Source organism: Giraffa tippelskirchi, chromosome 5, assembly GCF_054371585.1.
Source record: "Giraffa tippelskirchi isolate mGirTip1 chromosome 5, T2T-mGirTip1v1.2.pri, whole genome shotgun sequence".
Classification (NCBI taxonomy): Eukaryota; Metazoa; Chordata; class Mammalia; order Artiodactyla; family Giraffidae; genus Giraffa; species Giraffa tippelskirchi.
This window is the reverse complement of record NC_137279.1, coordinates 83,508,895-83,535,475: the sequence shown is the minus strand read 5'-3', so window position 1 is coordinate 83,535,475 and position 26,581 is coordinate 83,508,895. Positions and strand designations below refer to the sequence as shown.

General features: G+C 40.9%; 1 protein-coding gene across 9 annotated transcripts in view; it reads left to right on the top strand.

Moving 5' to 3' along the window:
- PBX1 (PBX homeobox 1) overlaps positions 1-26,581 on the top strand; it is a 329,982-nt gene that overhangs the window by 156,229 nt on the left and 147,172 nt on the right. Inside the window, exon 4 of one of the 9 annotated variants that reach the window (XM_081494031.1) lies at positions 16,654-16,691. The exons of the other annotated variants lie outside the window; for them this stretch is intronic. Coding sequence (XP_081350157.1) covers positions 16,669-16,691 — 23 coding nt within the window. The 5' untranslated portion in view covers positions 16,654-16,668. The remainder of the gene's footprint in view (positions 1-16,653; positions 16,692-26,581) is intronic. 9 annotated transcript variants of the gene reach the window in all.

Sequence of the window (26,581 nt, the reverse complement as noted above, 5' to 3'; positions counted from 1 at the left end):
ACCTGTTATTTTTTTACTCTAAACTTATACATATGGACTCATATATAATGATACTGTGTGCGGTTGGCATTGTAGCATGTTCAAGGTCATTTTGGAGAATCCAGATCATGTTTTGCAAAAGGATCTGTCACCCCCAACATGCCTGGGGAATCAGCGACTACCAGTTGAAGCACCTAGTTGGATTGCCTTGGGGAACTCTGACTCCTGACCCTGAGTGGTCGAGATGTGGTGACTTTCACTATTTTGGATGCTGAAAGGACTAACTCTGGTACATGGTGTATTGAGGAATTGGGTGGCAAATGGGATCTTTAAGACAATTCTACAGATTTACTGTGTTAATTGTTATCACATGATGAGTATTCATGTGGCACTGACCTCAGAACACATGAAGATCCAAACACTGAATTGCCTAGGCTTTGGCGATGAGCTAAGCCCAACTCTGCTCCTTCTTGAAATCAAAGCTGATGACAGAGGTTGCCTGGCTGTGGGTCACTGGAGACTCGGTGATGCTTTGACCATCCAGACTTGATGTAAACATGATGGAGCTATCGACAGACTTTATTTTTTGTGGCAGGGACTGGTTATGAAAGGGAAGTCTGTTTCAGAATTTCAGATTTTAAAATGGAAAAAAGTGAATTTCAAGTAAGGCCTATTTTAAATCTTTTGAAACTGAATTGCAGTCCCATTTTTCCAGTCTTTATGGTAAATTATCCTCCCTCAAAGTTGAATCACACTTGGATTTACTGAAAGAGGAAGGGCCGACCCTTGGGAACTGGCCAAATGACAATTTTCGGTTGATAACAAAATTGTTTCAGAATTCTACTCAGCCTTGTTTCTGGCCAGAGATACCATCAGATCAGATAAATTGAACAAGCCAGGGGACTACGAAGAACTGCCCAAGGAGACCTTCTCAGGCCTGCTGGTCTGTGAGAAGGACACATGGGCAGGATGGTGTCCCAGGAGCAGGCAACACCATGATGAGCCATTTTTCTATACATTTTCATTTGGGTTTAGATCTGAGGCAGGCAGGGGGTTAGCAGGAACCCTTCTGTCTGTACCTCATCCTGGAGGGAGAAGGTTAGGAAGCTAACGGTCTGACATCAGTGGTATCATGTGGAATGTGAGCCCTGATTCCAAACGTGATTCAATTCTCTGATGAATCCACAACCAGAACCTAGACACCAGGAAGTACTAGCCATTTTAACTTGGCCTGAGTATTGGAAAGCTTTAGGCTATTAATTCAAATTGTAAAAATCATATTTACAAGAAACCAGGGAGTAGATGGATGGCATATTAGAATTACATGGAGATCTTTTTAAAATTGTGTCTGTCCTGGGTCATAATCTCTGGACATGGGGGAGGCCCAGGCATGTGTATTTTTGCAAAGCCGCCCAGGTGATTCTATGCCAGGCCCCACTGAATTGAAACCCAGGGATCTAGATTAATCCCATAGTAACATTATTTTTGTCCCATCCAGTGAGCATGCCAGCTGTGGTGCACTGTTCCTGTCATTGAATCTGAAAGTGTTTTGGCTCCTTAAAGTACATGGGGTCTGTGTGTGTGTGTGTGTGTACGTGTGTATGTATGCATTCATTTGTTTTCTGAAGCGTGCAGCCTGCTGTTGGGCCTGTGACATGTGGACATGGTGAGGCTGGGTACACTGACCCTCCCCATTTCACCCTGCCTGCAAACAGAGTTAACATCCTCTAGGTAAAGCTCTGGAATCCCATGCTGACCTTTTCGTGAAGCATTAGAATCAAGTAGAACATTTCCAGTTTTACCACAAATGCTTGCCCCATGGGAAAACACTTGCCTACATTTTATGACAATTGATTGTGATTTTGAGGAACTAATTTGTGTTGAATGCAAAATGTCCAGCCTCGCGTGGAAACTGGAAAGTCCCCACATCCAGGCAGGTCCAACATCATGTTTCTGTTGTAAAAACAGGGGAAACAATGAAAGGTTGTGTTTTCTGTTTCAGAAAATCCTTCCTTCATTGTTCTGCCTATTTTTATTTTTTACAGTCCTGTGGGTCTAATGACAACAGGCAATTGTTACAGATATCTGGGCTCATGGGAAACTTCATCCTGTCTGATTCTGAGCTCCAAGATGGCAGAGGCTGCTGGATCTTTTACTGTGAGAAGTTCCCATTGTGTCAAGGATCCTGATGTGATCATGCTGACTCCTCTGAAGGATACTTGGATACAGGACTGACATTTGGACTCTGCAGGGAAAATCAGCATTTCATTCCCCGCATTGTTGCTCTGTCCACCAAAGACAGAAAGTGCCTAGGACTGACTGTATGGTATATCCAAGAACTCTGGAACCTTCTAACCTTGTCTGGAAGAAGTCACAGAGACAGTAGCTGCAACCTATCAGTCTAACATCTGCTTACATAAACAGGAGCCCCTCAAGCATACCTTCTGCCAGTGCCCAAAACAGGGGCTCACCTAGAGAAGTATTATCATTGATGTTTGAGTACCCCTGCCCCCAGTCCCAGGGCTTTCCAGGTGGTGCTAGTGGTAAAGAACCCACCTACCTGGAGAAAGAAATGGCAACCCACTCCCGTATTCTTGCCTGGAAAGTCCATGGACAGTGGAGCCTGGTGAGGTGCAGTCCATGCGGTGACATGACTGAGCATGCATGCATGAGAGTGGAGGGAGATGGGTTGGTAGCAATAAAATGGTAGAACCCAATGTTCATCGCAGCACTGTTTACAATAGCCAGGACATGGAAGCAACCTAGATGTCCATCAGCAGACGAATGGATAAGGAAGCTGTGGTACATATACACAATGGAATATTACTCAGCCATTAAAAAAATACATTTGAATCAGTTCTACTGAGATGGATGAAACTGGAGCCCATTATACAGAGTGAAGTAAGCCAGAAAGAAAAACAACAATACAGTATACTAATGCATATATATGGAATTTGAAAGATGGTAACGATAACCCTATATGCGAGACAGAATAAGAGACACAGATGCATGGAACAATTTTATGGACTGAGGGAGAAGGTGAGGGTGGGACGTTCTGGGAGAATAGCATTGAAACATGTATATTATCATATGTGAAACAGAACACCATTCCATGTTCGATGCATGTGACAAGGGCTCAGGGCCGGGGCAATGGGATGATCCAGAAGGATGGGATGGGGAGGGAGGTGGGTGGGGGGTCCAGGAAGGGGAACACATGTAAACCCATGGCTGATTCATGTCAATGTATGGCAAAAACTATTACAATATTGTAAAGTAATTAGCCCCCAACTAAAATAAATAAATTTATAAAAAAAAAAATAAATAAAAAAAAATAAATAAATAAAAAACAAAAAAGAACCCACCTAACAATGCAGGTTAAACATAAGAGATGCAGATTTGATCCCTGGATCAGGAAGATCCCCTGGAGAAGGGCATGACAACCCACTCCAGTATTCTTGCCTGGCAGGCTACAGTCCATGGGGTCGCAGAGTCAGACATGACTGAAGCAACTTAGCATGCATGCATGCCTCCAGTTTCAACCAATATTTTCTTCAGTAGGAACAGCAAGTGGTGTTTGAGGGAGGAGATGGTGAGATGCCTATTAAGGTAACAGAGATGCTCAGTGATACATTGCTTGTTTGGTCTTATGATCTCTGGTCCAAGGGAGGCGCTTCTTCAGTACTGGAGCCATGGTGGGCTTAGGACTTCTGTCGTTTCCTTCCTGAGGTCTATTCACAGTGGCTGTAACTTCATTGCAACAAAAGACAAATTTTAAGAGAACCCTCCTGGACAGGGGTCAGGGGGCTCTTTATCCAAAAGAATGTCAAGACAGATGATAGTCATCCTAGTCTCTACATGAACCCATGAGAAGATGGCTGAGGGGGTGGGGGCAGGTGTGGGTATCCATAAGGATCTCTCTAGTCCCAAGCATCCGTAAGCATTCTCAAGTTCATGCAACTGTCTCTTCCTGTTTCTGGAATTTGCCTCTTGGCATTGTTGTGCAGGGGACTTTTTCCCTTGTGGTAGAAAGGTCAGTTGCCACGAACGTGGCACTCACTGTTTCTTTCCCACGGGTGCGTAAGCAGATATTTGACTGGGTTGCAGATGAATTTGGGAGCTCGAGGGTCTTAAAACTCTCTTCCATCTGATTTTCTGTGCGGCCAGAATTCGCTTTAGACTGTTCCACATCTCATAGACTTCATCTGCAAAACTGGGTGGCAAGCGTTTTCTGGTTTGTTTGTTGGTTGGTTGGTCCTCCATATAGGATTGAAAGAGAATGGAGGTAGAAAAGTAAAGCCTTAAAAGCTGAAACATTTGACTTTTTTGGGCTCTATTAGGTGAGGGCAGTTGTTTTCCGCTGTAGAATACCTTCTAAAACATTTACCTGAATTCTTTTTTTCCTATTTACTGTTATTAGCATGAAAGATTGAGTTGCTAATGGTCCACGCCTGTTCCCCAGATATGAATACTGAATATTTCATTTGGCTTCTTATCAATACCTCATCTGTGGTTTCTCTTTCTCTGCCTAGTGCTGGCTCACCCCCAGGGAAAGGAGGAATCTCACCCAAGGACTAGCAGGGGGTGGGTACATATATTATCACATATGCTATATTCACACAGTGTTTCATTCATTAGTCCATCATTTAACAAGTGATGCTCATTCATGTGACAAAACCGTTTTGAGCATCGTTATTGGGTCAGGCTATACTCTAGGCACTAGAGATGGAGCAGAGCAGACAGAATCCTTGTCTTCATGGAGCTTCTGTTTTAATGAAAGAAATAGAGAATAAATATGCTATCATGTGGTATCAAATGGTAACGAACCTCTAAGATGCTCTTCTCTTTTAAACCTAGTTTTGCATCTTTCCCTTGGATTGACTTTCAGCTCTAGGCTCCCTGGCAAGTGGTTGGTCCCTCATGTGGACTCCCATGCCTGGCTGTCACTGACTGTAGATATCTGCAGGCTTACTCTCATGCTTTGTAACCATTTTCCATTACAGAAGCTTCTTGCTGCTCACCAGAGCCTTAATCTCTTATGCTGCGATCAATGGGTGTGTGCCTTTCCCACTTGGATGCTCATTTTTTAATCCTTACTGCTTCCCTCAATGTCATCCTGTTCCATTTTTCTTTATAGACTTTCAGGTCTACTGTACCTGCTGATTACTTGGTGGAAAGTGCCGGACATCTCCCTTAATTAATTCCATTGATTTCAAATCCCACAAGGTTCGAGGTCCTTAGATATCTGAAGCAGTTAAATGGAACGTCTAAATTCCAACCTTTTCCTTCTACAAATTGTTTTGCCACAAAGTTGCTGGGAGAAGATGCTGCAGTTTTATTTATTTCAAGGAGTATATTAATCCACAGAGGACTCTGCATTCTTAACTGGCTATTTGTACATAAGGAAGAAGGAGAAAGGTGCTTGGGTGCCTCTTTCTTCCTTTCTTTTCTCATCTCTCCTCAGGAAACATTTTTCCTACTCTCTCTTTCTTTTGGTCATCTTTCCCCTTTGTCACTTATTTTTATAGTCCTGGCTGAACTGGGACTTTGTCTTAGCAGGTAATTGTTTCTTAATTCTTTGAAAAAAGGTATGACCAGGACTTTTAACTACCCGGGGTGTTTTCCCGGAAGATACAGCTAAAAACCTATGGCAGTATGTGAATTATACATACATGATTTTCTAATGCTCTTCGCTAATAAGCATGGAATTTCTAGAAAAGTGTTATCAAATCTGGCTCAACCATTGTAAGATTTGTAATAATGGTAACCTTTCCACATGGAGAAGTCATCACTAGAGGAACTTTGAGACACTGTGAACTCAATTCCCTCATTTTATAAATGCAAGTTTATGGTACAGATGGAAACCTTATCATGAACTGGACCTGATACTAGGCATTATACATATATGATCTCTGAAGGGTGAGGGAACTGACTTCTGGGCATATTACAAGCTTCACCTAAAACCCAATTCATTTCCAAGCACCATACTGCATCTTCTTAAACCAAACAGCCAAAGAGAGGAAAGAGAGACTTAGTGCAAAGAATTTCTTTGGACTGACTCCCAAGAGGCTTACCCTCCACCCTGCCTGCTAGGTTGTAAACAATCGTGGACCCTCCTCAAAAGCTGGCACTGGCAGATGCTGGGTGGTGGCTAGCAGTGGGTGGTGGCTAGCAGTGGGTGGTGCTTGGAGCAGTGACAGTCGTCAAAGGGTTAATGTTGGATGGTGGGCATGTGAACGGGGTTTGGAGGAAGAGATCGACAGATGAATACACCCTCCCACCCCCCATCATGCCATCTGACCATCTGAAGTTGTGTACATGGTGGAAGGCCAAGAAATGTTCTAAGAAGGGGCGTGGGTGTGTCTAAAAGGACTTTTTTCCTTTCTGCCCTGGCCAGCCAGGCAGCAGAGCCCTGCACTGCCTGCGGCTGGGGAAGACTCTGTTGCTATGCGCCGGAAGCTTAATTTTATTATTGCTCTCCCCTATTTAATGTCTGTCTCTCAGGCAGCTGGTGATGTTTTAATGAAGCTGGAATTGTATAGTCTGTAGCGCTGGATAATCATAAGCTGCCGAGTCAGAATCAAATTAATAATTCATGAAATTAAAGTGTATAATTAATTTGAACCGTGCAGATGAGAAGAAGGGCCAGAGCCCACAGCCTGGAAGGAGCTGAAGTGTGGGGAGCATTTACTGAACTCAGCTTCTATCCCAAAATAGTGTAAATCGGCTTATAGGGCAGGTGTAGCGAGTCTGTGAGTCTCTTTGCACACATAGGCTTACCTGAAACAAAGTACTTTCATCTCAAACTTGGATTAAGCTTCTTAGAAACTGCAGAGCATTTTAATTGGTTTTGATTCACCCTTCCCTGGCCCCAGAAAAATCTTGTTTTAATGGGAAATGAGATTGTCAGATGTTATTGGTTGTGAATTTTTGTGGCATGTGGGTCCCTTGCAGGCTCTGTCAGAACGTTTGCTCTTTTCTGCAGTCGGCAGAGACATAAATCACAGTCCCCAATTATGGAGTCCTTGAGCTTCCTAGCCCCTCGATTTCTCTCTCAGGAGTGTGCTTCCCCTCATATACACACAGACATGCACATAGGGAAATTGAAACATCTTCCTACAGACCAGGGATCCCCAGCCTCTGGGGTCTAATGCTTGATGATATGAGTTAGAGCTGATGTAATAACAATAGAAATAAAGTGCACAATAGTGCGCTTGGGTAATCCTGAAGCCATCTCTTCACTCCCATCCTTTCCACTCTCCACCTATGGAAAAATAGTCTTCTATGAAACTGCTTCCTGGTGCCACAAAGGTTGGGAACCACTGCTCTAGACAACAGTGATGGTACGTCTTGCATCTGGTACCTTCTTTTCCTGCTCAGATGTATTTTGCAATAGCTGAAGAAAGGTATTCTGGGTGCCATTTGTAGCAGCAAAGTGAAGGGAGAGGAGCCTGAGCATCTATCTCATCCAGAGATGGGGCCTGGTCCACAGAGTTTGGAACCACACTGCCTTCCTTGTCAGACACTCTCAGACTGCTTTGTGATGCTCGTCTTTGTCACCTTTTGAGGTGGAAGAGGGCAGGGGTTCTGCTTATTACTGGTCATGTTAGACGTTACTTGCTGGGCCTTTTGCCTGTATTCTGCAGATATTGACTGGGATCTCATTATTGTAGCTTTGGGATGCCTGCCCTGGTCCTTCTGTGTGTGCTTGGCTTTGAATGCAAATGCCGTAGTAAGCAGAGGGACCTTTGGGTTCTGCTTTTCATTGGAAAATCCCTTGTTGTGTTCTAGGCTCCTAAGCACGACATGTCCTCCCCCAGTGGAGACATGCAGAGAGAGGGAAGGCAAAACAGGGAGGACCTGCATTTGTCCCTTCCTCCTTGTCAGGCCTTTGAGAATTCTTGTTCTAAAGGGACACATGCTCGGAGGCTCTGATATTGACTAATAATGCATACATTCCCCCAAGGTTTGTGCCGAAGTGAGCTTCCATTGACTTTAGCTTCTTGAATCTTCAGGATGTTTATTTGTCTCTCACAGAGAGGTTGCTGTCTACCCCTATGTTCACACACTTAACCAGAAATCCCAGGAGGAAGTCCTTCTAAAGAGAAACCTCCTTAATCATCCAGGGCCTCACACACCAGAGTCCAGTTCTCTTGACTGTCTCTTGATCTTCCCTAACCTGGTTTGTTTGCATGGCCTTCACTTCTACACCACCTTTCTGCTTCCCCACAGGTAAGGTTTCAGCCCCTGGTGATTTGCCAGACTGACTGATTACCCATAAACACATCTCAAGTTCTGTTTTGCTTCCAGCAATGCTTAAACCATTGCATGTCTAACATTACACTAATGCACACATGAGGAACATTTGATGCCCAACCCATAACAAACACATTTTGGGGCAGAAATAATGGTCCTGTAATATGTCTGGCTTCCTATCTTCAAAGCACTTTACATACACAAGTAAATCCTTAAAGTAGCTATCCATCTTTTTTTTTTGGCAAGAAAGCCAAGACGGAGAATTAAAGTGACTTGCTCAAGGCAACTGGAATGGTTGGCGCCATGATGGATTTTGTTTTGTCCTACTTTTTGGTTGGTAGAGGGAATCTTTTGACAACCCCAGGATTTGGAAATGAAATGTAACCATCTAAGAGCTTCTGGAATTTCCTTCTCCTGTGTTCAACTAAAATTTTTTGACTGCCCTGGGTGAGTGGATATTATCTCTAGAAAAATATTATCCTATTACATGGTGTCTTGTACAGCCTTTTAGCCTTAGAAGTTTAATCCGTTTTTGACCAGATTAAATATCATTTGAGACTACTGTGGAACAATCAGAGTTTGTGCATAGCGTTTATTTGTGAGTTCTCTTTTTACATACCAACATTTTGGTCAACCCATAGCTGCTTCCTCTAGGGAATGGGATCTTTCTGACTTGAATAAATAAAGTTTACAGAGATTATGGTCTTTTTCTGGGTTTAATGTAGAAAGAATAGGACGGGATGAGAATGATGGCTCCTGGGTCTACCTGTCCATCAGTTGAGTAACTGGACTATGACCTGCCAGCCCAGTTGTTTTAGCCATGCTGACAGTGATTAGGTTAGACTGCATAGGATCAATACGTTTAATCAACCAGGTGGCATTCAGCCATGAATATGGCTGGAACTAGTGAATTAACCAGAAAAGTGCAGTCATATCTGGGTATTTGAGTAGATGCATGCTGAATCCACACCAAGAAATTAATGTAAAATGGGAAGCCTGGCCACTTTTCTCAGTACTATGTTTGAAGTCTACTGTGTATAAGGTGGAGCTTTATGAAGTATAAAGTGTCTTTAGAAAGTCTTATAGGAAGAGAGGTAACTCTTAAAACCTATAATGATGAAAGAATGCTTTACTGGTAAAAGCAGCCCCACACCTCACACTGGGAAGCAGTTCTTCTCAGATGTCCTTTTTTCGGATCTTTATCGCACTCTTTGTACGGGACTGGGAGAGTGACTTTTACATAGGAAGAAACTGAGGCACATCTGGGGCAGTGACACCATCAGATTCCCTGTGAGCAGAGGCAGAGGTGGAGATGGGCATCTGTCTTAGCAGTCACTTTCTCTAAGAGCCTCTCTTTTGTACTCCCGTGATGCAGGAAGAAGCCCTTCCTCTAGCTTTCTGGGTTCCCTCCAGCTGCTCTTTTTGATCACTTCATTTTTGTCAGATGCTTGAGCAGTGCAATTTGGTGTTAGGGTTTTGCTAAAACTCAACACCAAGCTTAGGCTTTATTAAGTTACAGACCCCCAGGGATAAATATTTTGACCCTTTAGCAGCTCCTGAATGAGTTATTACACTCATCCCTTGGCATGTACATAATGAACATGTAATGAAATTCAGTAATTAACTTATTTAATTTATGTATTTGTTTAATGTGTGCCCTTAATATCTGTCTTATGATCTTAGGAAATCTCTGCAATTCTGTTGGTTTTGATTATAAGATTCTAGGACACAGGGACTGTGGCTGTGCAGTTTTATTTACTGTTCACTGTGTCACATTAATAAAACTACATTTGGTTATAATTCAAAAGAATAAGTCCCTGTATAGAGTATTTTAATAAAATCCATTTTGTAAGAGCTAACATAATTTTGAAAGTAGTAAGGCAAATAACCTTCACTTAGTGATTCTGAGTAGAGGTGTGGTAGTTCTTTGTGTGGGTCTTGTGGCCTGCTGCATCCATTCACGCAGTTGCAATTGTTTTTTCTTGAGATTTAGAGACTGCTTTAGACTGTGATGGACACACACATCTCTGATGGTAGGTTCTTGAGTTGGTTTGGAGCAGAAGCCAGCAGTCCCTTCTTACATACCAGAGACGATTCATGGTCACTTTCCTTTGGAACATGAAGAGGTGACGTCTGCCATGCATGCCATGAGACTTTTTGCCTTTGTCAGCTGCTAGAATTTGGATGTAGATATTGTATGGCACAGTTGCTTCTGGGTGGCTCAAGTGGTAAAAGAATCCCCCTACCAGTGCAGGAGATGCAGGGGACATGGGTTGTGAAGATGCCCTGGAGTACGAAATGGCTATCCACTTCAGTATTCTTGCCTGGAAGATTCCATGGGCAGAGGAGCCTGGTGGGCTACAGTCCATGGAGTTGCAAAGAGTGGATGTGGCTGAACACACACACACACACATTACATGGTACAGGGGCTTATTTTGTTTGTGTGCCAGAAATCTTTACCCCAGCTTCCAAGTTAACAGTTAATACTGCATCCCCCAACCTGTAAAGGGCACTGGTGAAAAGTCATTCATCCCAGATATAAGAGGGAGGCTCTTACCTCACTGATGGTTTTAGCAGAATTTGTGAGCATTTGCATCTTCCTTCATCATCTGCTGGGATGGGAGAAAAGAAACAAATGAACGAAAAATGGAGATGGCTCATTCCAGCTGATCCTGGTGAGAATGGGGTGGCTCTGGTTAACACAAGTGATCCTTTTCAGACTGTGCCTCTTGGAGAGGGGAGCAAAGTGCCCACAAGCACTGACAAGATCCTGCACAAACATCTTCCCATTTCTTGTGCAAACCAATAATTTATTTGTTTTCCAAAGTGAAGTCCAAAGCATAGAAGTCGTTTGTAATTTTCAAAAATTATTTATTATCATTATAACATTTCCCCACAGGCAGCAGATAGCCCATTATTCAGAATTATAACCTATCCCGGTTTTCGATCCTGCCTGAATAATGAAATTGGAAGAAATGCAGAAAATCTGGGTATTCGTGTTAACTAACCATACTTCACTCAACAGGAGGCGGGAACCTCGCCCAACCAAAGATTTGTTTATTTTCTCAAAAAGGCATATTTTGTGCTCAGGGCCTCTGGTTTTTAACTTTCCAATGCCAGTGAAGAGTCATTGAGTAATTTTTAACTGCAGGATGCATCTCTTTCCCCAGACTCTCTCCACCCACTGCAACATATTTCAGTTTAAATGGCCTGTTCTTTTTCTTCTTAGAGCTGTGTCTCTGCATGGGTGAGAACTACAAAACCGGTCAGGAGGAATATGATATGCCAAGTGGGTCAGCTCATTATAACTTCTAGGAAACCACAAGATAATTGTAGGGCTCTTGCTGGTAGGCTCCTCAGCACTGTGTTAAGCATGTTATACTCTTCTCTGCTCTGCTTGCAAGAGCTGCTTCTCTTTACAGTCCCTTTTATAGAACATCGGAATAAAGGTGGTTGACATGTATTTTCAAGGCAGAATTTTCCAGGCAGTGTCCAGGGCTTATCTGGTAACTGACCTTAGCGTTTTAAAACAGCAAAAATAAAATATGTGACACAATTCCCATAGTAAGTAGGAAGTAAATTTTGGATAGTCAGCTTCAAATCATCAGAATGCCTCTGTTGATAAAGAGTGAGCTTTTCACTAAATGATAGCCTATTGATGGATTCACTTACTATGAAATGGTCAGAATTGGCCAACTGAAATACCTTTTGCTCTTTATCCCTGTGCTCAGACTTGTGCCTTCATTTTTTTCTACCTCCTTTTCCTCATCTTTATCATAATTAAAAGTATTTTTTATCATCGAAAAATCATCTTCCTATTTTTATCATCAAAAATATTATTATTATAATAATAACAGGCAACATTTATATATCATTTACTATACGCTTGGGACTCCTCTTGGCATTTTTTAGGCAATTTAGTTAAAGGAAACAAATGAAGTAGATTTAAATATTCTCTCTGTCTTACGGTTAAGGAATCTGAGGCCCAGAGAGGTTAACTCACTTACCTAAGGTCACACAGCTAATCAATGGCATGTTGAGTCTATGTAGGCAAGTGGTCTATCTTGAGAGTCTATGCTTTTAATCAGTAAGCTGTGCTACTTCTCAGTATAAATGCAATAAGCAAAGGAGAGATAATAATAATATTAATAATAATAAGCAACAATAGTAGTAGTAAACATTACTTAATAGTTCCTATGCATCAGGTACTGTGGCAAGCACTTTAAATTCACTGTCTCATTAATCTTCCCAGTAATTTCATTACCGTTAGTATCCCTTACTTACTTCGCATATTTAGAAACTGACGTAGTTTCTAAATTTACCCCATGTTATACATATAGTAAGTAGCAGAGACACTTATTATTGTTGAGATAAATCCTGGAGGGCTTTAGGACATTTCAAGGCCACAGTAAATCTCTGTGAGGGAGCAGAAGGTGGAGTGGGGAGTTGGAGGAGGTTTGGAATGGTGGGTCTTTCCAACGAGTCTATAGTCAGTGAATCCATTTTTTGTCTGTTATTTGCTCTACTCCATGAACATAGCCCCTCATTCTCAGTCCCTGACTTGATGGCCTTGATGAGAAAAGTGAATGTGGAATGGCACAGAGCCATCCCCACAGCCAGCTCGCTTACCTAAAGTGATGCTTTGTTGGCTGTGACCTGGTAATGCCTGCCGTGTGCCCAGAAGCCAGGCCTGTGGACATCTTGACCTCTCCTTTGCCATATGGGAATTGTCAGTGTGGGTCCTGAGACTGCTCTGTTTATTGTGAGGGTTGAAACTGTGCCACTGTCTCCTGCTTGGTCTTCAGGCTCAGTTAGGTGTAAGATTTGAAGGGAAGGTGATTGTCTCCTCTTGCCTTTCTTGCTAGCCCTCTCCTGTTGCTATGAAAGGTTCGATGTCCTCCTCCTTGAAAGGTCTTACTGTAACAAAGATGTCTATGGCTCTCCCTGTCCCTCTCGCTTTAGCCACCACAGCTAAATTGGGGGCTGACCAACCTGGCAAATCAGGCTCCAAGATTCATTACTCAGAAAAAGTTCTGCTTTGTGTGAACTTGGTCAAGTCTAGAACAGCAACAGAACATAAAGTCCAAAAATTTCAACTGGCTCCATTCTATTGGTGTTAAAGAACATTTATTGCAAATTTTGACCATATTTTCCCTTAAGATTTATCAACACCTTTCTCTGGATGGTGGGGTTTTGAGTATGGCCCTTTTGTTTTAATGTGCAAAAATGTAATGCACAGATGGGTGGCACTTATCAGAATGAAGTCAGAAAAATGGAAGATTCCAGTGTTTTTATGCCGGTTCATTCTCGCTGTCTATCTGTGTATATGTACGTGTGTGTGTCTGCTCATGTCTGAGTCTGTGACACGTGGTCAACAATGTCTTTTGGAGGCTGGCCTCCTTCTCTGTCATCTCCAGGAATCTCTCTACAAGGGACAGCCCCCTTGAAGTGTTTTTGTAAGTGTCTTCTTGTTTCCCATTCTTTGCTTCCATTCCCCCATCTCAAAGGCTCACATCATCTTCCCTTTTCATCACCCAAAAAACAAAATCTCACTTGGCTTCTCCTCTGATTTCAGCCTGTCACTTGATGAGGTCCCTGCTATTTATATTTTTGTTTGTAGGAGGGAGCGGGGAACATATAAATAAAGCCCAGGCAAACCCAACCACCCGGCTGGATACGAAGGGACTCTCTTATCTCATGGCAGTAGGGCTGCCTAACTGGTAGTTAAGCAGGGCCCGAGAGGTCCACACTGTGAATGCCGTTGAAAGGGTTACTGGGAAATGCAAACAAAAACAAGATGCAAATGAGGCTGCCAGCAACAGGTAGACTTAATCAGATGCTGTCAGATGAATTCAGCATCTCCCCGATTGTCGCCTCTCTTTGCCTCCCATTCGGAAGCCCTCATCTGCTCCAGATGTGGTTTAATTTACTGCGACTTGGCTAATTACTGTAATTAAGGATTAATTACTGTTAATTACTTTCACATAAACTCAACGCCAGTCAAAGAGCGGAGCCTTATGAAGTCTGCCACCGAAGTGAGCACGGCTCGGCGGCCTGTGTGAGCTCTGCAGGTCTCTGTGTATCGCCTGGGCCCCTGCTGCCACAAATCTGCCTGACCTTCCAGCATCACCAGCGGGATGGGAGTGCCAAAAGTGCAAGAAGGGTCAGCGCTCGGGCCCTCACAGGGCATCAACTACCAGGCACTTCTTATACCGTGGACAACCAGAAGGACAGGGCTGATGTTGGGGAGATGGCCTGAACAACCTGCAGAGAGAGCCACGAAGTACCAGCTGTGCCCCGTGAATGTGGGAGCGAGTCTTGTCAACTTTTTCTGCTATTACACTGTTGACTTGGTGAGCTAGCAAGAAGCCAGAATTCCACCTTGGTGCTGAGGCACGGGAGAAGTTAACTGGAGGTAATTGGAACAAAAATAAAAGAGATGGCCAGAAGTCAGCCCCAGGTCATCCATTTCTTTCTAAGTGCCACATGCCCTTCTTAGAACATGATCTTGTTTTGTAGTAAGGGGTAGATAAAGGGATGGTTAAGCATACTGCAAGTAACTAATCACACAAATATGAGGGTTCATGCCATCCCAAATACCTGTTCCCTAACTTCACCTGGGCTCTCAGTTTTGCCTGTCAAGGCTTTCACATGTGATGGAGAAACTAGTTATCCTAGTAACTATTAAGAAAATACTCCCTTCCTTTAGTCGTAAATTCTGACTCCTCCCAGCAGAGGACTTTGCCTTCTACTGCAAAAAGAAAATTGAACCCTGTAATCTGGAAATCCCTCAATCTCCCCTGACATTGTTTCCAAATATATCCATATTCTGTTTTCTTCTACTTCCTCTGTAAGATATTTTCATTTCTATATAAAAGGGATTCTTCTACCTGGGTTCGTTACACTGACCTCTTCTTCCTTCTGGTCTTTTGCTTTGTCCATCCTTGTATTTGTCTTCTATGTTGTCACTCTCTCCATTTCAGTTTCCTTTCCTCTAGCCCGTGGACAGTCTGAAGTCTCTCCTAACCTTCAGGAATCTTTCCTAGGCTCCATCTTTCTCCAGCTATTAAAAATCTTTCCCTTTCTCATGCATATGTGCTTAGTTGGTCAGTCGTATCCGACTCTTTGCAACCCCATGGACTGCAGCCCGTCAGGCTCCTCTGTCCATGGGGATTCTCCAGGCAAGAATACTGGAATGGGTTGCCATACCCTTCTCCAGGGGACCTTCTCAACCCAGAGATCAAACCCAGGTCTCCTGCATTGCAGGCAGATTCTTTATCATCTGAACCACCAGGGAAGCCCTTCCCTTCCTCATTTCATTCAAATAATCAAAGATAGAAATTGTGCTTTCTCAACCACTCCAGTTCTTCCTTTGTCTCCATCCTTGACTGAGACTGCTCTACTTAACGATATCAAGGCTCCACAGTTGCTCAGTGCAATGTCTTAATGGACTTCTTTCTTTGATGTACTTGATACTTTCCTTCATGACCTCTTCTTAGAATCCCTATTCTCTTGGCCTCTGTGATTCTGCATTATTTTGTTTCTCTTAATGGGTTTCTCTTCTGCCATAAGACCCTTTGATATTGGTGTTTCCCTCAAGTTCTGATCTCAGATGGGCTATGAATGGATCTCATTCTACATACATCCTGACTGATTCCATCAATCTCAGGATGTCTGTGAGTCATCCTCCAGACTAAAAACTCCTTGATACCAAGTTGTGTTTTTCATTCATTATTCTATCCCACAAAGATGTAGTGGTCCCGTCAACATGACGTTGTTCCTGTTTTCTGGACCATGCAACCCTGAGTCATACGCATCTTTTGGTATCCACCACTGCAACTTTCAAGGGTCTTCCTTGTTTCCTGTTCCACCGTTACCATTGCAAAGGAGAATTTTTCTGTTGGGGTGAGGCAGGTCTTTGAATTTGTCATTCAAGAAAATCCTAGGACGAGGTTGTTTCAAAGTGGGGTCTGAAAAAGGTCTTTTTGATTCTGAAATTCCAAAAGATGTATCACTGATGCAGAAAAAGAATGCTGGAATACTTTGTGATATGTTTTTATTCTCTATACTACCATCTCTGTAAAAAGTAAGCTGCCTGGGCGTAAGTAGGGTTGTCTTCAAATTGACAAAAGGATACTGCTCAAGTGTAAAGGAAACCTTAATTGAGGGAAAAAGAAACATTGAAATGAATTTTTTACTATTGCCAATTAAATTTTTCAGTAAGTTGAAAAAATAGTTTTTATATTTGAATAAATTATAAGTAAGATTTTAACTTTTATTAAATATTTTAAAATCTTATACTAAACCTGTTGATCAATTAAATAAAAGTGTTTCATAAAATTAAACTGTTTTTTTTTAAATAGACCCTTTATGTGTTTGTTTCTATGTCCACAGAAATATGCTATTAATTTTTTTCTTTAGTTGACTAGAGTGCAAATGGATTACTCATACCCATGCAGGTATTTACTTACTCTGTGTTACTGTGTTATGTAAGTGTAGCTTCATTTTGTATGTGTATTGTATTATATTTTGTATATGCTTGTATTTTTCACCACATGTTTGCACTTTGTGATTTGAGTGGATGTTCAGATGCATGTGATTGCAGTGGCTGTACACTTTATATACAGAGCAAAGACATCAGGTGCTAGGACTGTAGGTTTTGAAGTTATCTGCTTTCTTGTTTTCTCCTGGAATTTTATGTTACGGAGTATATTTCTGAAAGTCTAGATTCCCAGTGATGGTTTAAAGGAAGTGTTTCTTGTACAGAGTGAACCAGAATTGACTTCAATGGACAACTCATTTGCAAGTGTAAAATAACAGAAAATATCAAACTACACTGTGAAATTATTTAACTGCATTCTACTATTTCTTGACTGAATAATCAACTGCATGATTTGAATTTCTCCTTCCAAGTGATTTGTAAGCCATCACCATCAGATAATGTGTTTGTCATGGCTATGTACTAACTCTTGAAATCAGGTATTGGGTATTTCTTTTCCTTGTTATATAAAATGGCTATAACATAAATGGTTCACTTAACATACTGTTTGAATGCCTGTTGTATGTCACACACAGGACTAAGCCCTGGGGATAACATGGTATTAAATTATCTGTAGTGATGAATTACAGTGTGATAAAATTAAAAATAACCATTACCATGAGAAACAAATATAGTTTGACGTATTGAACACTTTTTTCTCTTGTGGTGGTATGCATTTACTTAAATGTCTGGATAGCATGTAAGGAGCAAGGAATGGAAAGATGATACTATGGTAGAACTGTGATCTGGAAGGAGAATAGTTATATAATTTTTCTGCCAATGCAGTCTGGTATTTCAGGAATATCGCTGAAATAAGGAAATGTGGAATAAAGAGATAATATCGTGACATCATTTTCCAAACTGGAGAGCAAGAACTGTAGTTATTAGGTGAGAAGGGAAACAGAACATTTCAGATTTTTCTATAATTCATTGATGCTACTATAAAAATATACATCTTCAGGTAAAATTTACTGTAAATGCTTAATTCGATTATATGTTATGCAGTTATTTATGTTATATTGCATAAGCTACATATCCACTGTAGCTTTGGCTCATCTCTATTCAAATTACAATATATATTCCATATCTGCAACACCACAATCATTTGAAACAAATATATATCACTTTTGTAAAATGAAATATTTAGATATAAGTGTTCATTCAACATTTAGTGCAAAAGAATTTATTGAATGGATAGAGGGGCCCAAAGTAAGCACGCATAGATATGCATAGTCTAGATAGAATGAGACTAATTTGTGTACATTGTACGCATATAGAATAGTATGTTTTTATACTTAAGAAGTTCTTTTGGTAAATATTAGAGATTCATATGTGCCTCTGTATGGGCTTGTATCCTCATGGACTGATTCAGGGACTTGTGTATAGGAGGATCTCCTTGCTGATAGTAGCAACAAAGCTGAAAAGAAAGCAATTGAGAGAAGGGAAGAGAACAGCAGTGATTGTCGAGGCATTGTTCTATGCGATCCCCGATCCCCGGCTGCCTGCTATTGTTTTCCAGCATTTGAAGATGAAACATATTCATTTAGCTTTCAGAACGGATGGCTTTAATAAGGGCAGAGCAGAGAGGTGGGGTAACATTGATGACTAGAGAGACCTATCAAGGCTCCCCCTAAGGCCATTCTGTCAGCGTCGAGGACCACATGACCATTAACTCTGCAATCAGGACAAGTTTTCAACATTCCGGGGTATCCTTCAATGGCAAAAAGAGTCGTTTGGAGTCAAGGGAAGATGTATATCAGCAGTAATTGGATTCTGGCCAAAGCTCTTAGGACAGTATTATCTATGGTGAGGGAATAGGGAGGGGCTGGGCTGAGCCAAGCGGGTGTGATCCCAGCCACAGTCCAGAGAGCAGCAGCCACCACAGGCCTCAAGCTGGGAGTGTCCTGGCACACCGAGCTGCTGGTTTGCCCAGGAGTCAGTGGGGCCTGTCTGTGGGTGTAAGTGATCCTCTTTCCCCGGCGGAAAAGGGTTTATGAATATCCCGAGGGATGAAACTTTGGGCTTCCAAGGATGAGGCCACCCTGGTTGCACTTGACTAGACAAAGCTATTTAAGGCCTGAGCGTGCCCCATGCACCCTCTCCCCACTGCTGCCCCCTCCCCTCTCTTCACCCTGACTACTTCATTACAATCTGCCTTCAGGCCGGAATTGCCCTGCTTAAGCCTCAAATCATTATAATTACCATTATTAGAAATAGCTGCGGGGGAGGCATTGGAACACCAAGTAAAAATGTGTGAGTGTGTCCGCCGGCCCTGGAATCACTCCTTTTGAGCTCAGGGGACCACAAGGCATGAAGGTTCCACCAAAGCCAGCTAATGCGACGGCTGTCAGCTCTACTCACCCCACCTGTCAAGAGGGGGATGCAGTGGGGTTCATTTTTTTAATTGACACCTTCCTCTCTCATTCCACGCTCTCTCGTCTCAACCTAATTCCTCCTTTCATCTTCCTTCTTTGAGAAAAATCCATCCCTTTGCTCCCCGAATAAAGAAAAGGGAAAAAGCCACACAAGGGACAGTGAGATACACATTATGCTCCAGAAAAAATGCATAGATTTTATTATGCTCCAGAAAAAACGCATAGATTTTAACAAAGGTGCAAACCAGGAAAGGCACCAAAAGTCAGAAAAATAATTGTCAGCCATGTATGAGGCAGACCAGATGGATAGATGGAGGAGAGAGATATGAAAGAAGCAAAGCAGGGTAGGAAAGAAAAGAAAAATTTGCTTAAAAATCAGAGAATGAGGTAGAGAAGTGATGATGAAGATACTGTATGTTTTTCATTGTCTAATTTCCTTCTAGTCTTTCTTTAAATGAAACCTAGAGTTTCCCGCAATTGAAGGGAAGTGTAGTGGGAATATGGTGGGGCCAGAAAATAGATGTCACGTGAATGCTTTTGATTTTTCAATTCATAAGGACTACTCTCTGTAGACATTCAGGAAGGATTGTGAGGTGAAATGGGATGTGATGCTATTGACAAAGATTCAAGGACACAAGGAAGAAAGGTATGTGTCTAAGTGGATTCTACCCAACAGTGGTACCTAAACATCTCTTTGTTTTTATTTTCGGCAGCCTTGGAAGTTTACCCACTCTATGTTTTCTTAGCACCTGATGGCAGAGCCTCCTGAGAAAAGCTCCTTCTGTAAGCCTTGGGCTGTTAAACTTTTAGACCTGTGAATGATCATTTGTTTGAAGTTAGATTGACATGAATCACATATAACATTAGTGGTATTTAGAGATGGACTGGGTCGGTTAGTCCCTTAAGTCAAGAAATATTGGGATGAAGTTAGGAAAATAAATCAGGGTTTTACTTCAATGTATCGTTTGTTTTGTTTTCATGTTTAATTAACTCATGATATAATTTGCATAAGTAAATATATTTCATGTTTCCTGTTTGATGAGCTTTGACAAATACGTCTTTCTCCCCCAATCACCACCCCAGTCAAGATAGAGAACATTTCTATCCTTCCAAAACATGCCTTCATACCCCTGTGCAATCAATTCCCCCACCACTATCCCTGGCTCCTGGCTACTAGAATAGTTGCTAGATTTTCATGGAAATAAAATTGTACAAAATGTAGTCTTTTGTGTCAGCTTTCTTATATCTAAAATCGCAAAAATAACATTTTGAGATGCATCTGCACTGTTGCTCAACTCAGCAGTGTTTTCTTTTTTGTTGCTGAATAGTATTTCATTATGAGAAACTACCACAACATGTTTATCGATTTTTCTGTTGATGGAAATTTGAATCGTTTCCAATTGTATTCTCAAGAATAAAGCTACTGTGAACATTTGTGTGCAAATCTTTGTGTGACATCTATTTTCACTTTACTTAGGTAAACACTTTGGATTTATATTCCTAAGTTATATAATAACTATATATTTAATTTGTAGGAAACTGTTTTTCAAAGTGGTTTTACCTCTTGCTCTTCTTGAATGAGACTATACATTCTTTCCTACAAAGGGAAAATTAGATGAGATATTACATAAAGTGATACAAATAGATATGGCTAGTGGATATAAGCTTCTCATATTCTGTAAAGCTATATTTATGCTCAGATGAATAGTTTAAATTATCCCATTTTTAAGATTAAATAACCTTAGAATAAAACCTTCCCTAAAATCTACACGTCTAAATTATTAGCTGATCTCATTGAATGTGCAGTTACTAAGGAAATATGAAAACACAGTTCTAATACTCAATGTGTTATATGGCCCAGTTTCTCACCTTCTCTAAAACACCTTCCCTAATCAACTCCACCCTGAATTCCCTTAATTCTCATTCTTTCTACTCTTACTCACGTCAGTAATATTGTAGTGCCATCCAGTTTGGACAATATTTTTCATCTCTTGAGTTATTTCTAGTTGGTGTAGTAGTTGGTCTGTTTAGGAATACCAGTTTTGGTTCAGATCCCTTACAAACTGGAGCATATTTTCTCCTCTTCATAGTCACCATGCATCTTACTAATGTCATGCATACTATAGATGCTAAATAAATACTTGAATAAGTGAACCTAGTCCCCTGCAGTTACAGTTTAGAAAACTCACTACCCCTCTGTAATCTAAGGTGAAATATCTTAAATAACATATAAGGGTTCCCCGGCATAAATCAGTCACAGACAGACATTCATACTCAGTTTGATTATAAAATCATCCTGCCTGTTCATGTGCCTTAAATGGGCTCCACATTCAGCTCCCTGCCTTTGAGTAAATAATCACACACTAAAGCTCAAGAAATATTTGGTTGTGGGTTTTATTTTTCCACCCCGGCTGCTGATGTGTTACCTAGTGGGCTGTATTCTGAGCTGTACTTGGTTCTCTCTCACAGCTTGTGGTAAGCGAAATTATTCCAAGATTCAATGAATACCTGCTATTGAGTGGCTTCCCTAACCACCCAAACTGGTCTTTTGTTAGTGGTTATTGAGAGGATTGTCACAGCCATTGACCTACTCAATTTTACTTCAAAAGAAATGAGCATTTTTCTTCCCCTTTCATTTCTAAAAGCAGATATGGCAATTTGCTTAAATTGCTGTCTTTAAAAGTTTAGGTGATTATAATTTTTTTCCCCCTTGCCGTTTTTCTTCCTTTTCATTTAAGCAGCACAGCGCCGTCTCTTTTTCTGGGGTTGGACACAGTTCCTACTGCAGGCTTTATGAAGTGACTGTGTGTGGGGGGGTGTGGGGGTGTGTGTCCTGACACATTAGTATTCATTTACCTGAGATCTCCGAGACAAAATAAGATTATATTGAAATTTATGATTAACATTTTAATTCTGAAGTCCCTTTTCTTTAAGCACAAATACTAGAGGTTTATAGCTTTAAAAGTTCACCTAATGGAAAGTATTGATTTCTTTGTGGAAAAAGATATGGTAGCAACTAACTTCCATGACTGAGAATAGGAAGATAGGTTACATTTTAAAGATGTTTATATCTGAAGAAGCAACGATTGGATGTAAATGTGGAGAGATGAAATAAGAGGTACAAATGAAGGACTAGGGTTGGGATGTAGGGAAGAATGAGATGATGGTGAAATAATATGGCCATTTGGCAGAGACCATGAGAGGGTTCTATTCATGGATCTAGTGCTGTGGGTCTGGTTCTCATGGGTCACAGTTATCTTTTCAGTGATCTGTGGCCAGGTCAACAAAACATATTGAGCCATTACTTCAAACCATATGTTTTATATGTGCTGTAACCTATGATGAAGAAAATATATCTTAAATTGTAATATGGAAAAAATGAAACCTATGGAAAGACTCAGTTCTTTCTTCCCGGAACTCAGTATAGTGGCCATAAACCTTGCTCCAGCTCTATTACAGATAGGTGACTATGGCAGATAGAGGACTAATGGAAGGAAAAGAAAGACAATCCTGGTGCTAATTTGGGGGGAAACCCCTTTAAAGCTCAGACCCCATTATTAAGAGTTTGTATAATATGGGATAAGTATATTTTCTCAGTAATTGGTATGTGCCAGTGATTATATGAGGTACTTGGGACACAAAGATGAATTTATTAATTAATTACTAAAATATTGAATGTGTATCTGCTATGTGCTAGGCATGAATAAGACATTATCTCTGCTCTCAAGGTACTCAGAGTTAATGTGAAAGACATACATAATCAGTTGTTTCCAGTACATAATAACAAGTGCTTGGTAATATAGATATTTGTAAAATTCTATGAGAAGACAGGAAAACTAATTCTGCCTGTGCATATTGATTTGTGATCTCTGTTACTAGATATAGGATAAAGATTTTAAAACCATCAAACTTAGAACATTATTAAATATGTCAGCCAAAGTAAAAATATAAAGATGAAACACTAAGAATTCATAATTTATGTATGTGTGAGTATTGTTATTAGTAAAGGGGCTGTTTGTTTCTCCTTTTTTTTCTTTGTCATTGTGTGGGGTTAATAGTCCTGCCTGTCCTAGCTGAGGATTTGACTGATTGGCACATTTTCTAAGACATACACAGGGAGGTTGGCCAAGTAGTCATCGTGGATATTTGGGGCTCATGCAGTGAAAATGGCGTCCATGGCCTATGAGGACAATACTTCTGGATTTAGTGGACTAGGAGACTTTTTGGTAAAATTCTTCATAGTGATCCAGAATTCATATGTTTCAGATGTATGCCTTTACTATTCCAAAGAATGCTGGATGAAATTTTAAGGTTATAAATTGCAATTCCTGTTAACAAGCAACCAGAAGGAGTCCTGGAAGTAAAATGTACTTCAGATCCAGGAGTGAAAGAATGATATACTGGGTCATATAGTCCTTTGTTTCTGTCGTTTAAATGTAATATCTTTACAAGGAAGTAACTACAGAAATGGGCTGTGTGTCCCTGTAGGTTGCCATGGTGGATGGTAGCCAGGCTTTTTTTTCCTTTTCTTTTCACTGCACTGTTCTAATAAATGGTGAGAGTGTTTTAATAAGTCCCCTGGTCATCGTCGTAGTTATGATCTCTAGATGAAGACAACTTCTTGAGGTTAGTGTCCTAGGAGGCTGGAGTCAGTGTGTGTGTGTGTGTGTTTGCACTTGATTTATAAACCACCAAAGCCACGATGAAGTACTAGGGTGAAAATCACCTACGTTAACAGCAAAGAAATGTCACCATCAATTCCAAGAGGGACTTGTAAACCTGGAGCTAACAGCCAATGGTTTAATTCTTTTAAAGTAGCAATTTCTTTAGCCTTTCTACGAGAAACTACATTCCATCAGAAAAAAAAATACAAAATTATGGGCAAGAAGAAAAGCTGAGAGTTGTAGTTTTTATGTAAAAGTTAAAGAAAAAAATTCCTATTTTTGAGAGGCAGTCTTCCAGTCTTGAAGAGAAGAGTACCTTTCCTATTCAAGGTACAGTGAGTTCTGGAGAAACTCCAGAATGGGGAAAACTACAGATACTTTGTTCTGAGAAAAGGGGAGAATAGCCTTCAAAGCCTTCAACTACAAGGTGTCTGTATTATTTCTGACTGGAAGATCTAGCGTACATTCAACACTAAGGATCACAAAGTGAGATTTCCAGTACAGTGTACAGTGTGTGTTAGTCACCCAGTCATGTCCGACTTTGCGACCCCATGGACTGTAGCCCATCAGGCTCCTCTGTCTGTGGAATCCTCCAGGCAAGAATACTGGAGTGGGTTGCCATGCCCTTCTCCAGGGGACCTTCCCAACCCGAGATCGAACTCAGGTCTCCTGCACTGCAGGCGGATTCTTTACTGTCTGAGCCACCAGGGGAGCTATACTGTATTCCAGTACAGTAGTAGACTCATTTTAAACAGTAAATGGATGAATGAATGACACATTGAGGCCAGTGTCAACATTAGGACTCAGATACCTGTTTTAGGAAACTGCTACATAAAAACAGCCTGTTTTTGTTTTATTTTTTACTACTCTTCTTTTAACTTCTGATTTTTAAAAAATAAAATCAGAGAACTACAACTTGCCCCTGAAAACACCAAATGAAGATCATTTTAACCAAATTTGAGCTTTTATTTAGATATCTGCAGAATGGGAGTTAATAGTCTTAGCCAGCTTGCTACTTAAAAATGCTAGAGGCATGATTCTGAGAGTGACTATAGAGCAATTGACAGTGATGAATGTGAAATAGTAATGAATAACTTCATAATGGAGCAGAGATGTTGTTGCTTTGCATACTAGTTATTGGACAGAAGGAGTGGCACCAGGCTCTGACTCCAGTAGTATGATTGACTTTTCTGCTGTGGGTCATTTCTGGCAAACAGGGTATAAGCCGGTGAAGATAATTCCTAGTGGGGCAAGGCTAGACTAACCCAGCAAGCATTAGTGGTGGTATTTTAGCTGTTGCGTTCCTTCTGCACAAGCATCCAATCAATGACAATGTAATAAGATGGCCATGATCATAGTAATATTTATAGTAATATTTATTGCCTTGATAACAGATTGATAATGGTTCTATTGATCTCTTTTGTTCATTTCCTTTCTCTACTACAGTCAGAGTCTTGGTTAGCCCTGACATGCTGAAGTATTCCTTTTTTTCTTTGTCTCTCCCTCTCTTTTTAATAAGACTTCATCAGGACTGAAGGACCCAACACTCCTAGCCCTTGCCATCCGCTACTTTGAATCTTTTTACTCAAATACTTACTTCCCTCTGCTGCTGTTGAAAATGATTTATGTTGAACCTGTACTTTTGCATAACCTTGTGTTTTGAACCCCTCAGAATTTATTAAGTACCATCTCTGAGACTGTGTGTCATCTTTCACATGTTTCCTAAATTGACTCCAAGGAAATCCAGTATTCTGTCAGATAGCTTACTAACACTGTATCACTTAGGATTATATTTGTCTGCTAGCACCATTCTGAAAATATGGTGGCTTAAGCAATATGTTATGGAATAGAATTCCAAAGGTAAGTCATCAGAGAACCAGAGGACTTACAAAGGCATCATTCTGCATTTAACGCCCATTTTCAATACCACCTCATAATTTAGCATTACTGCTGAATTACCCAGCCATCCCATTAGTATTCCAGGCAAGATGGAGGGAAAGACAAAGCTAAATAGGGCATACTTCTCAATCGAGTTAATTCCCTTTAAAGAGTCTTCTTAAAACTCTCACATAACCATACCACATGCATATAATCATACATAAACATATATACGTGTGTGTGTGTGTGTATATATATATGTTTTTATATATAATCATCCAGAACTTAGTCCCATGGTCACTCCTAGCTTCAAGAGAGGCTGGAGAAAGCTAATTATTTACCTTGGCATATTCTTTAAATAAACTGAATTTCTATGTCTAAGGAGGACAGGTAGGATGGGTATTGGCTAGACAACTGAAAATCCAATGGGATCATATGGACACGTTTGATTATCATGATAACTTTGTTTCACATTTGTCCCAGAGCACCAGGGGATGTGCCAGGAGGTAGGGCCAGAGAACAATGTTAGGGTCAGGAATACTGGAAGATACAGGCCAATAATCCCATATATTTGATTTTAAGAAATTGAAGCCAGCAGTTCAAAGTCATATATCTGACTCAGTGGCAGATTCTACTTCCTAGGCTTATTTCTAGCTTAATCTTGTAATTTTAGAAGAATCCCTCTTCTCTGTTTCTTAGTTCCTTATTACTTCCTTATGTTTGGATTCGGATACTTACTACTGAAGAAGTTCCAACCATAACATCTTATATCTGTCCAATGAGCAAGTAGGTATTGAACACAGCTCCTCTTATGTGAAATAACAGTACACCCATGGTTAGTTACTCAGACATACCTGTACATCTCCATAGGGTACCTGATCAGTTCAAATCTA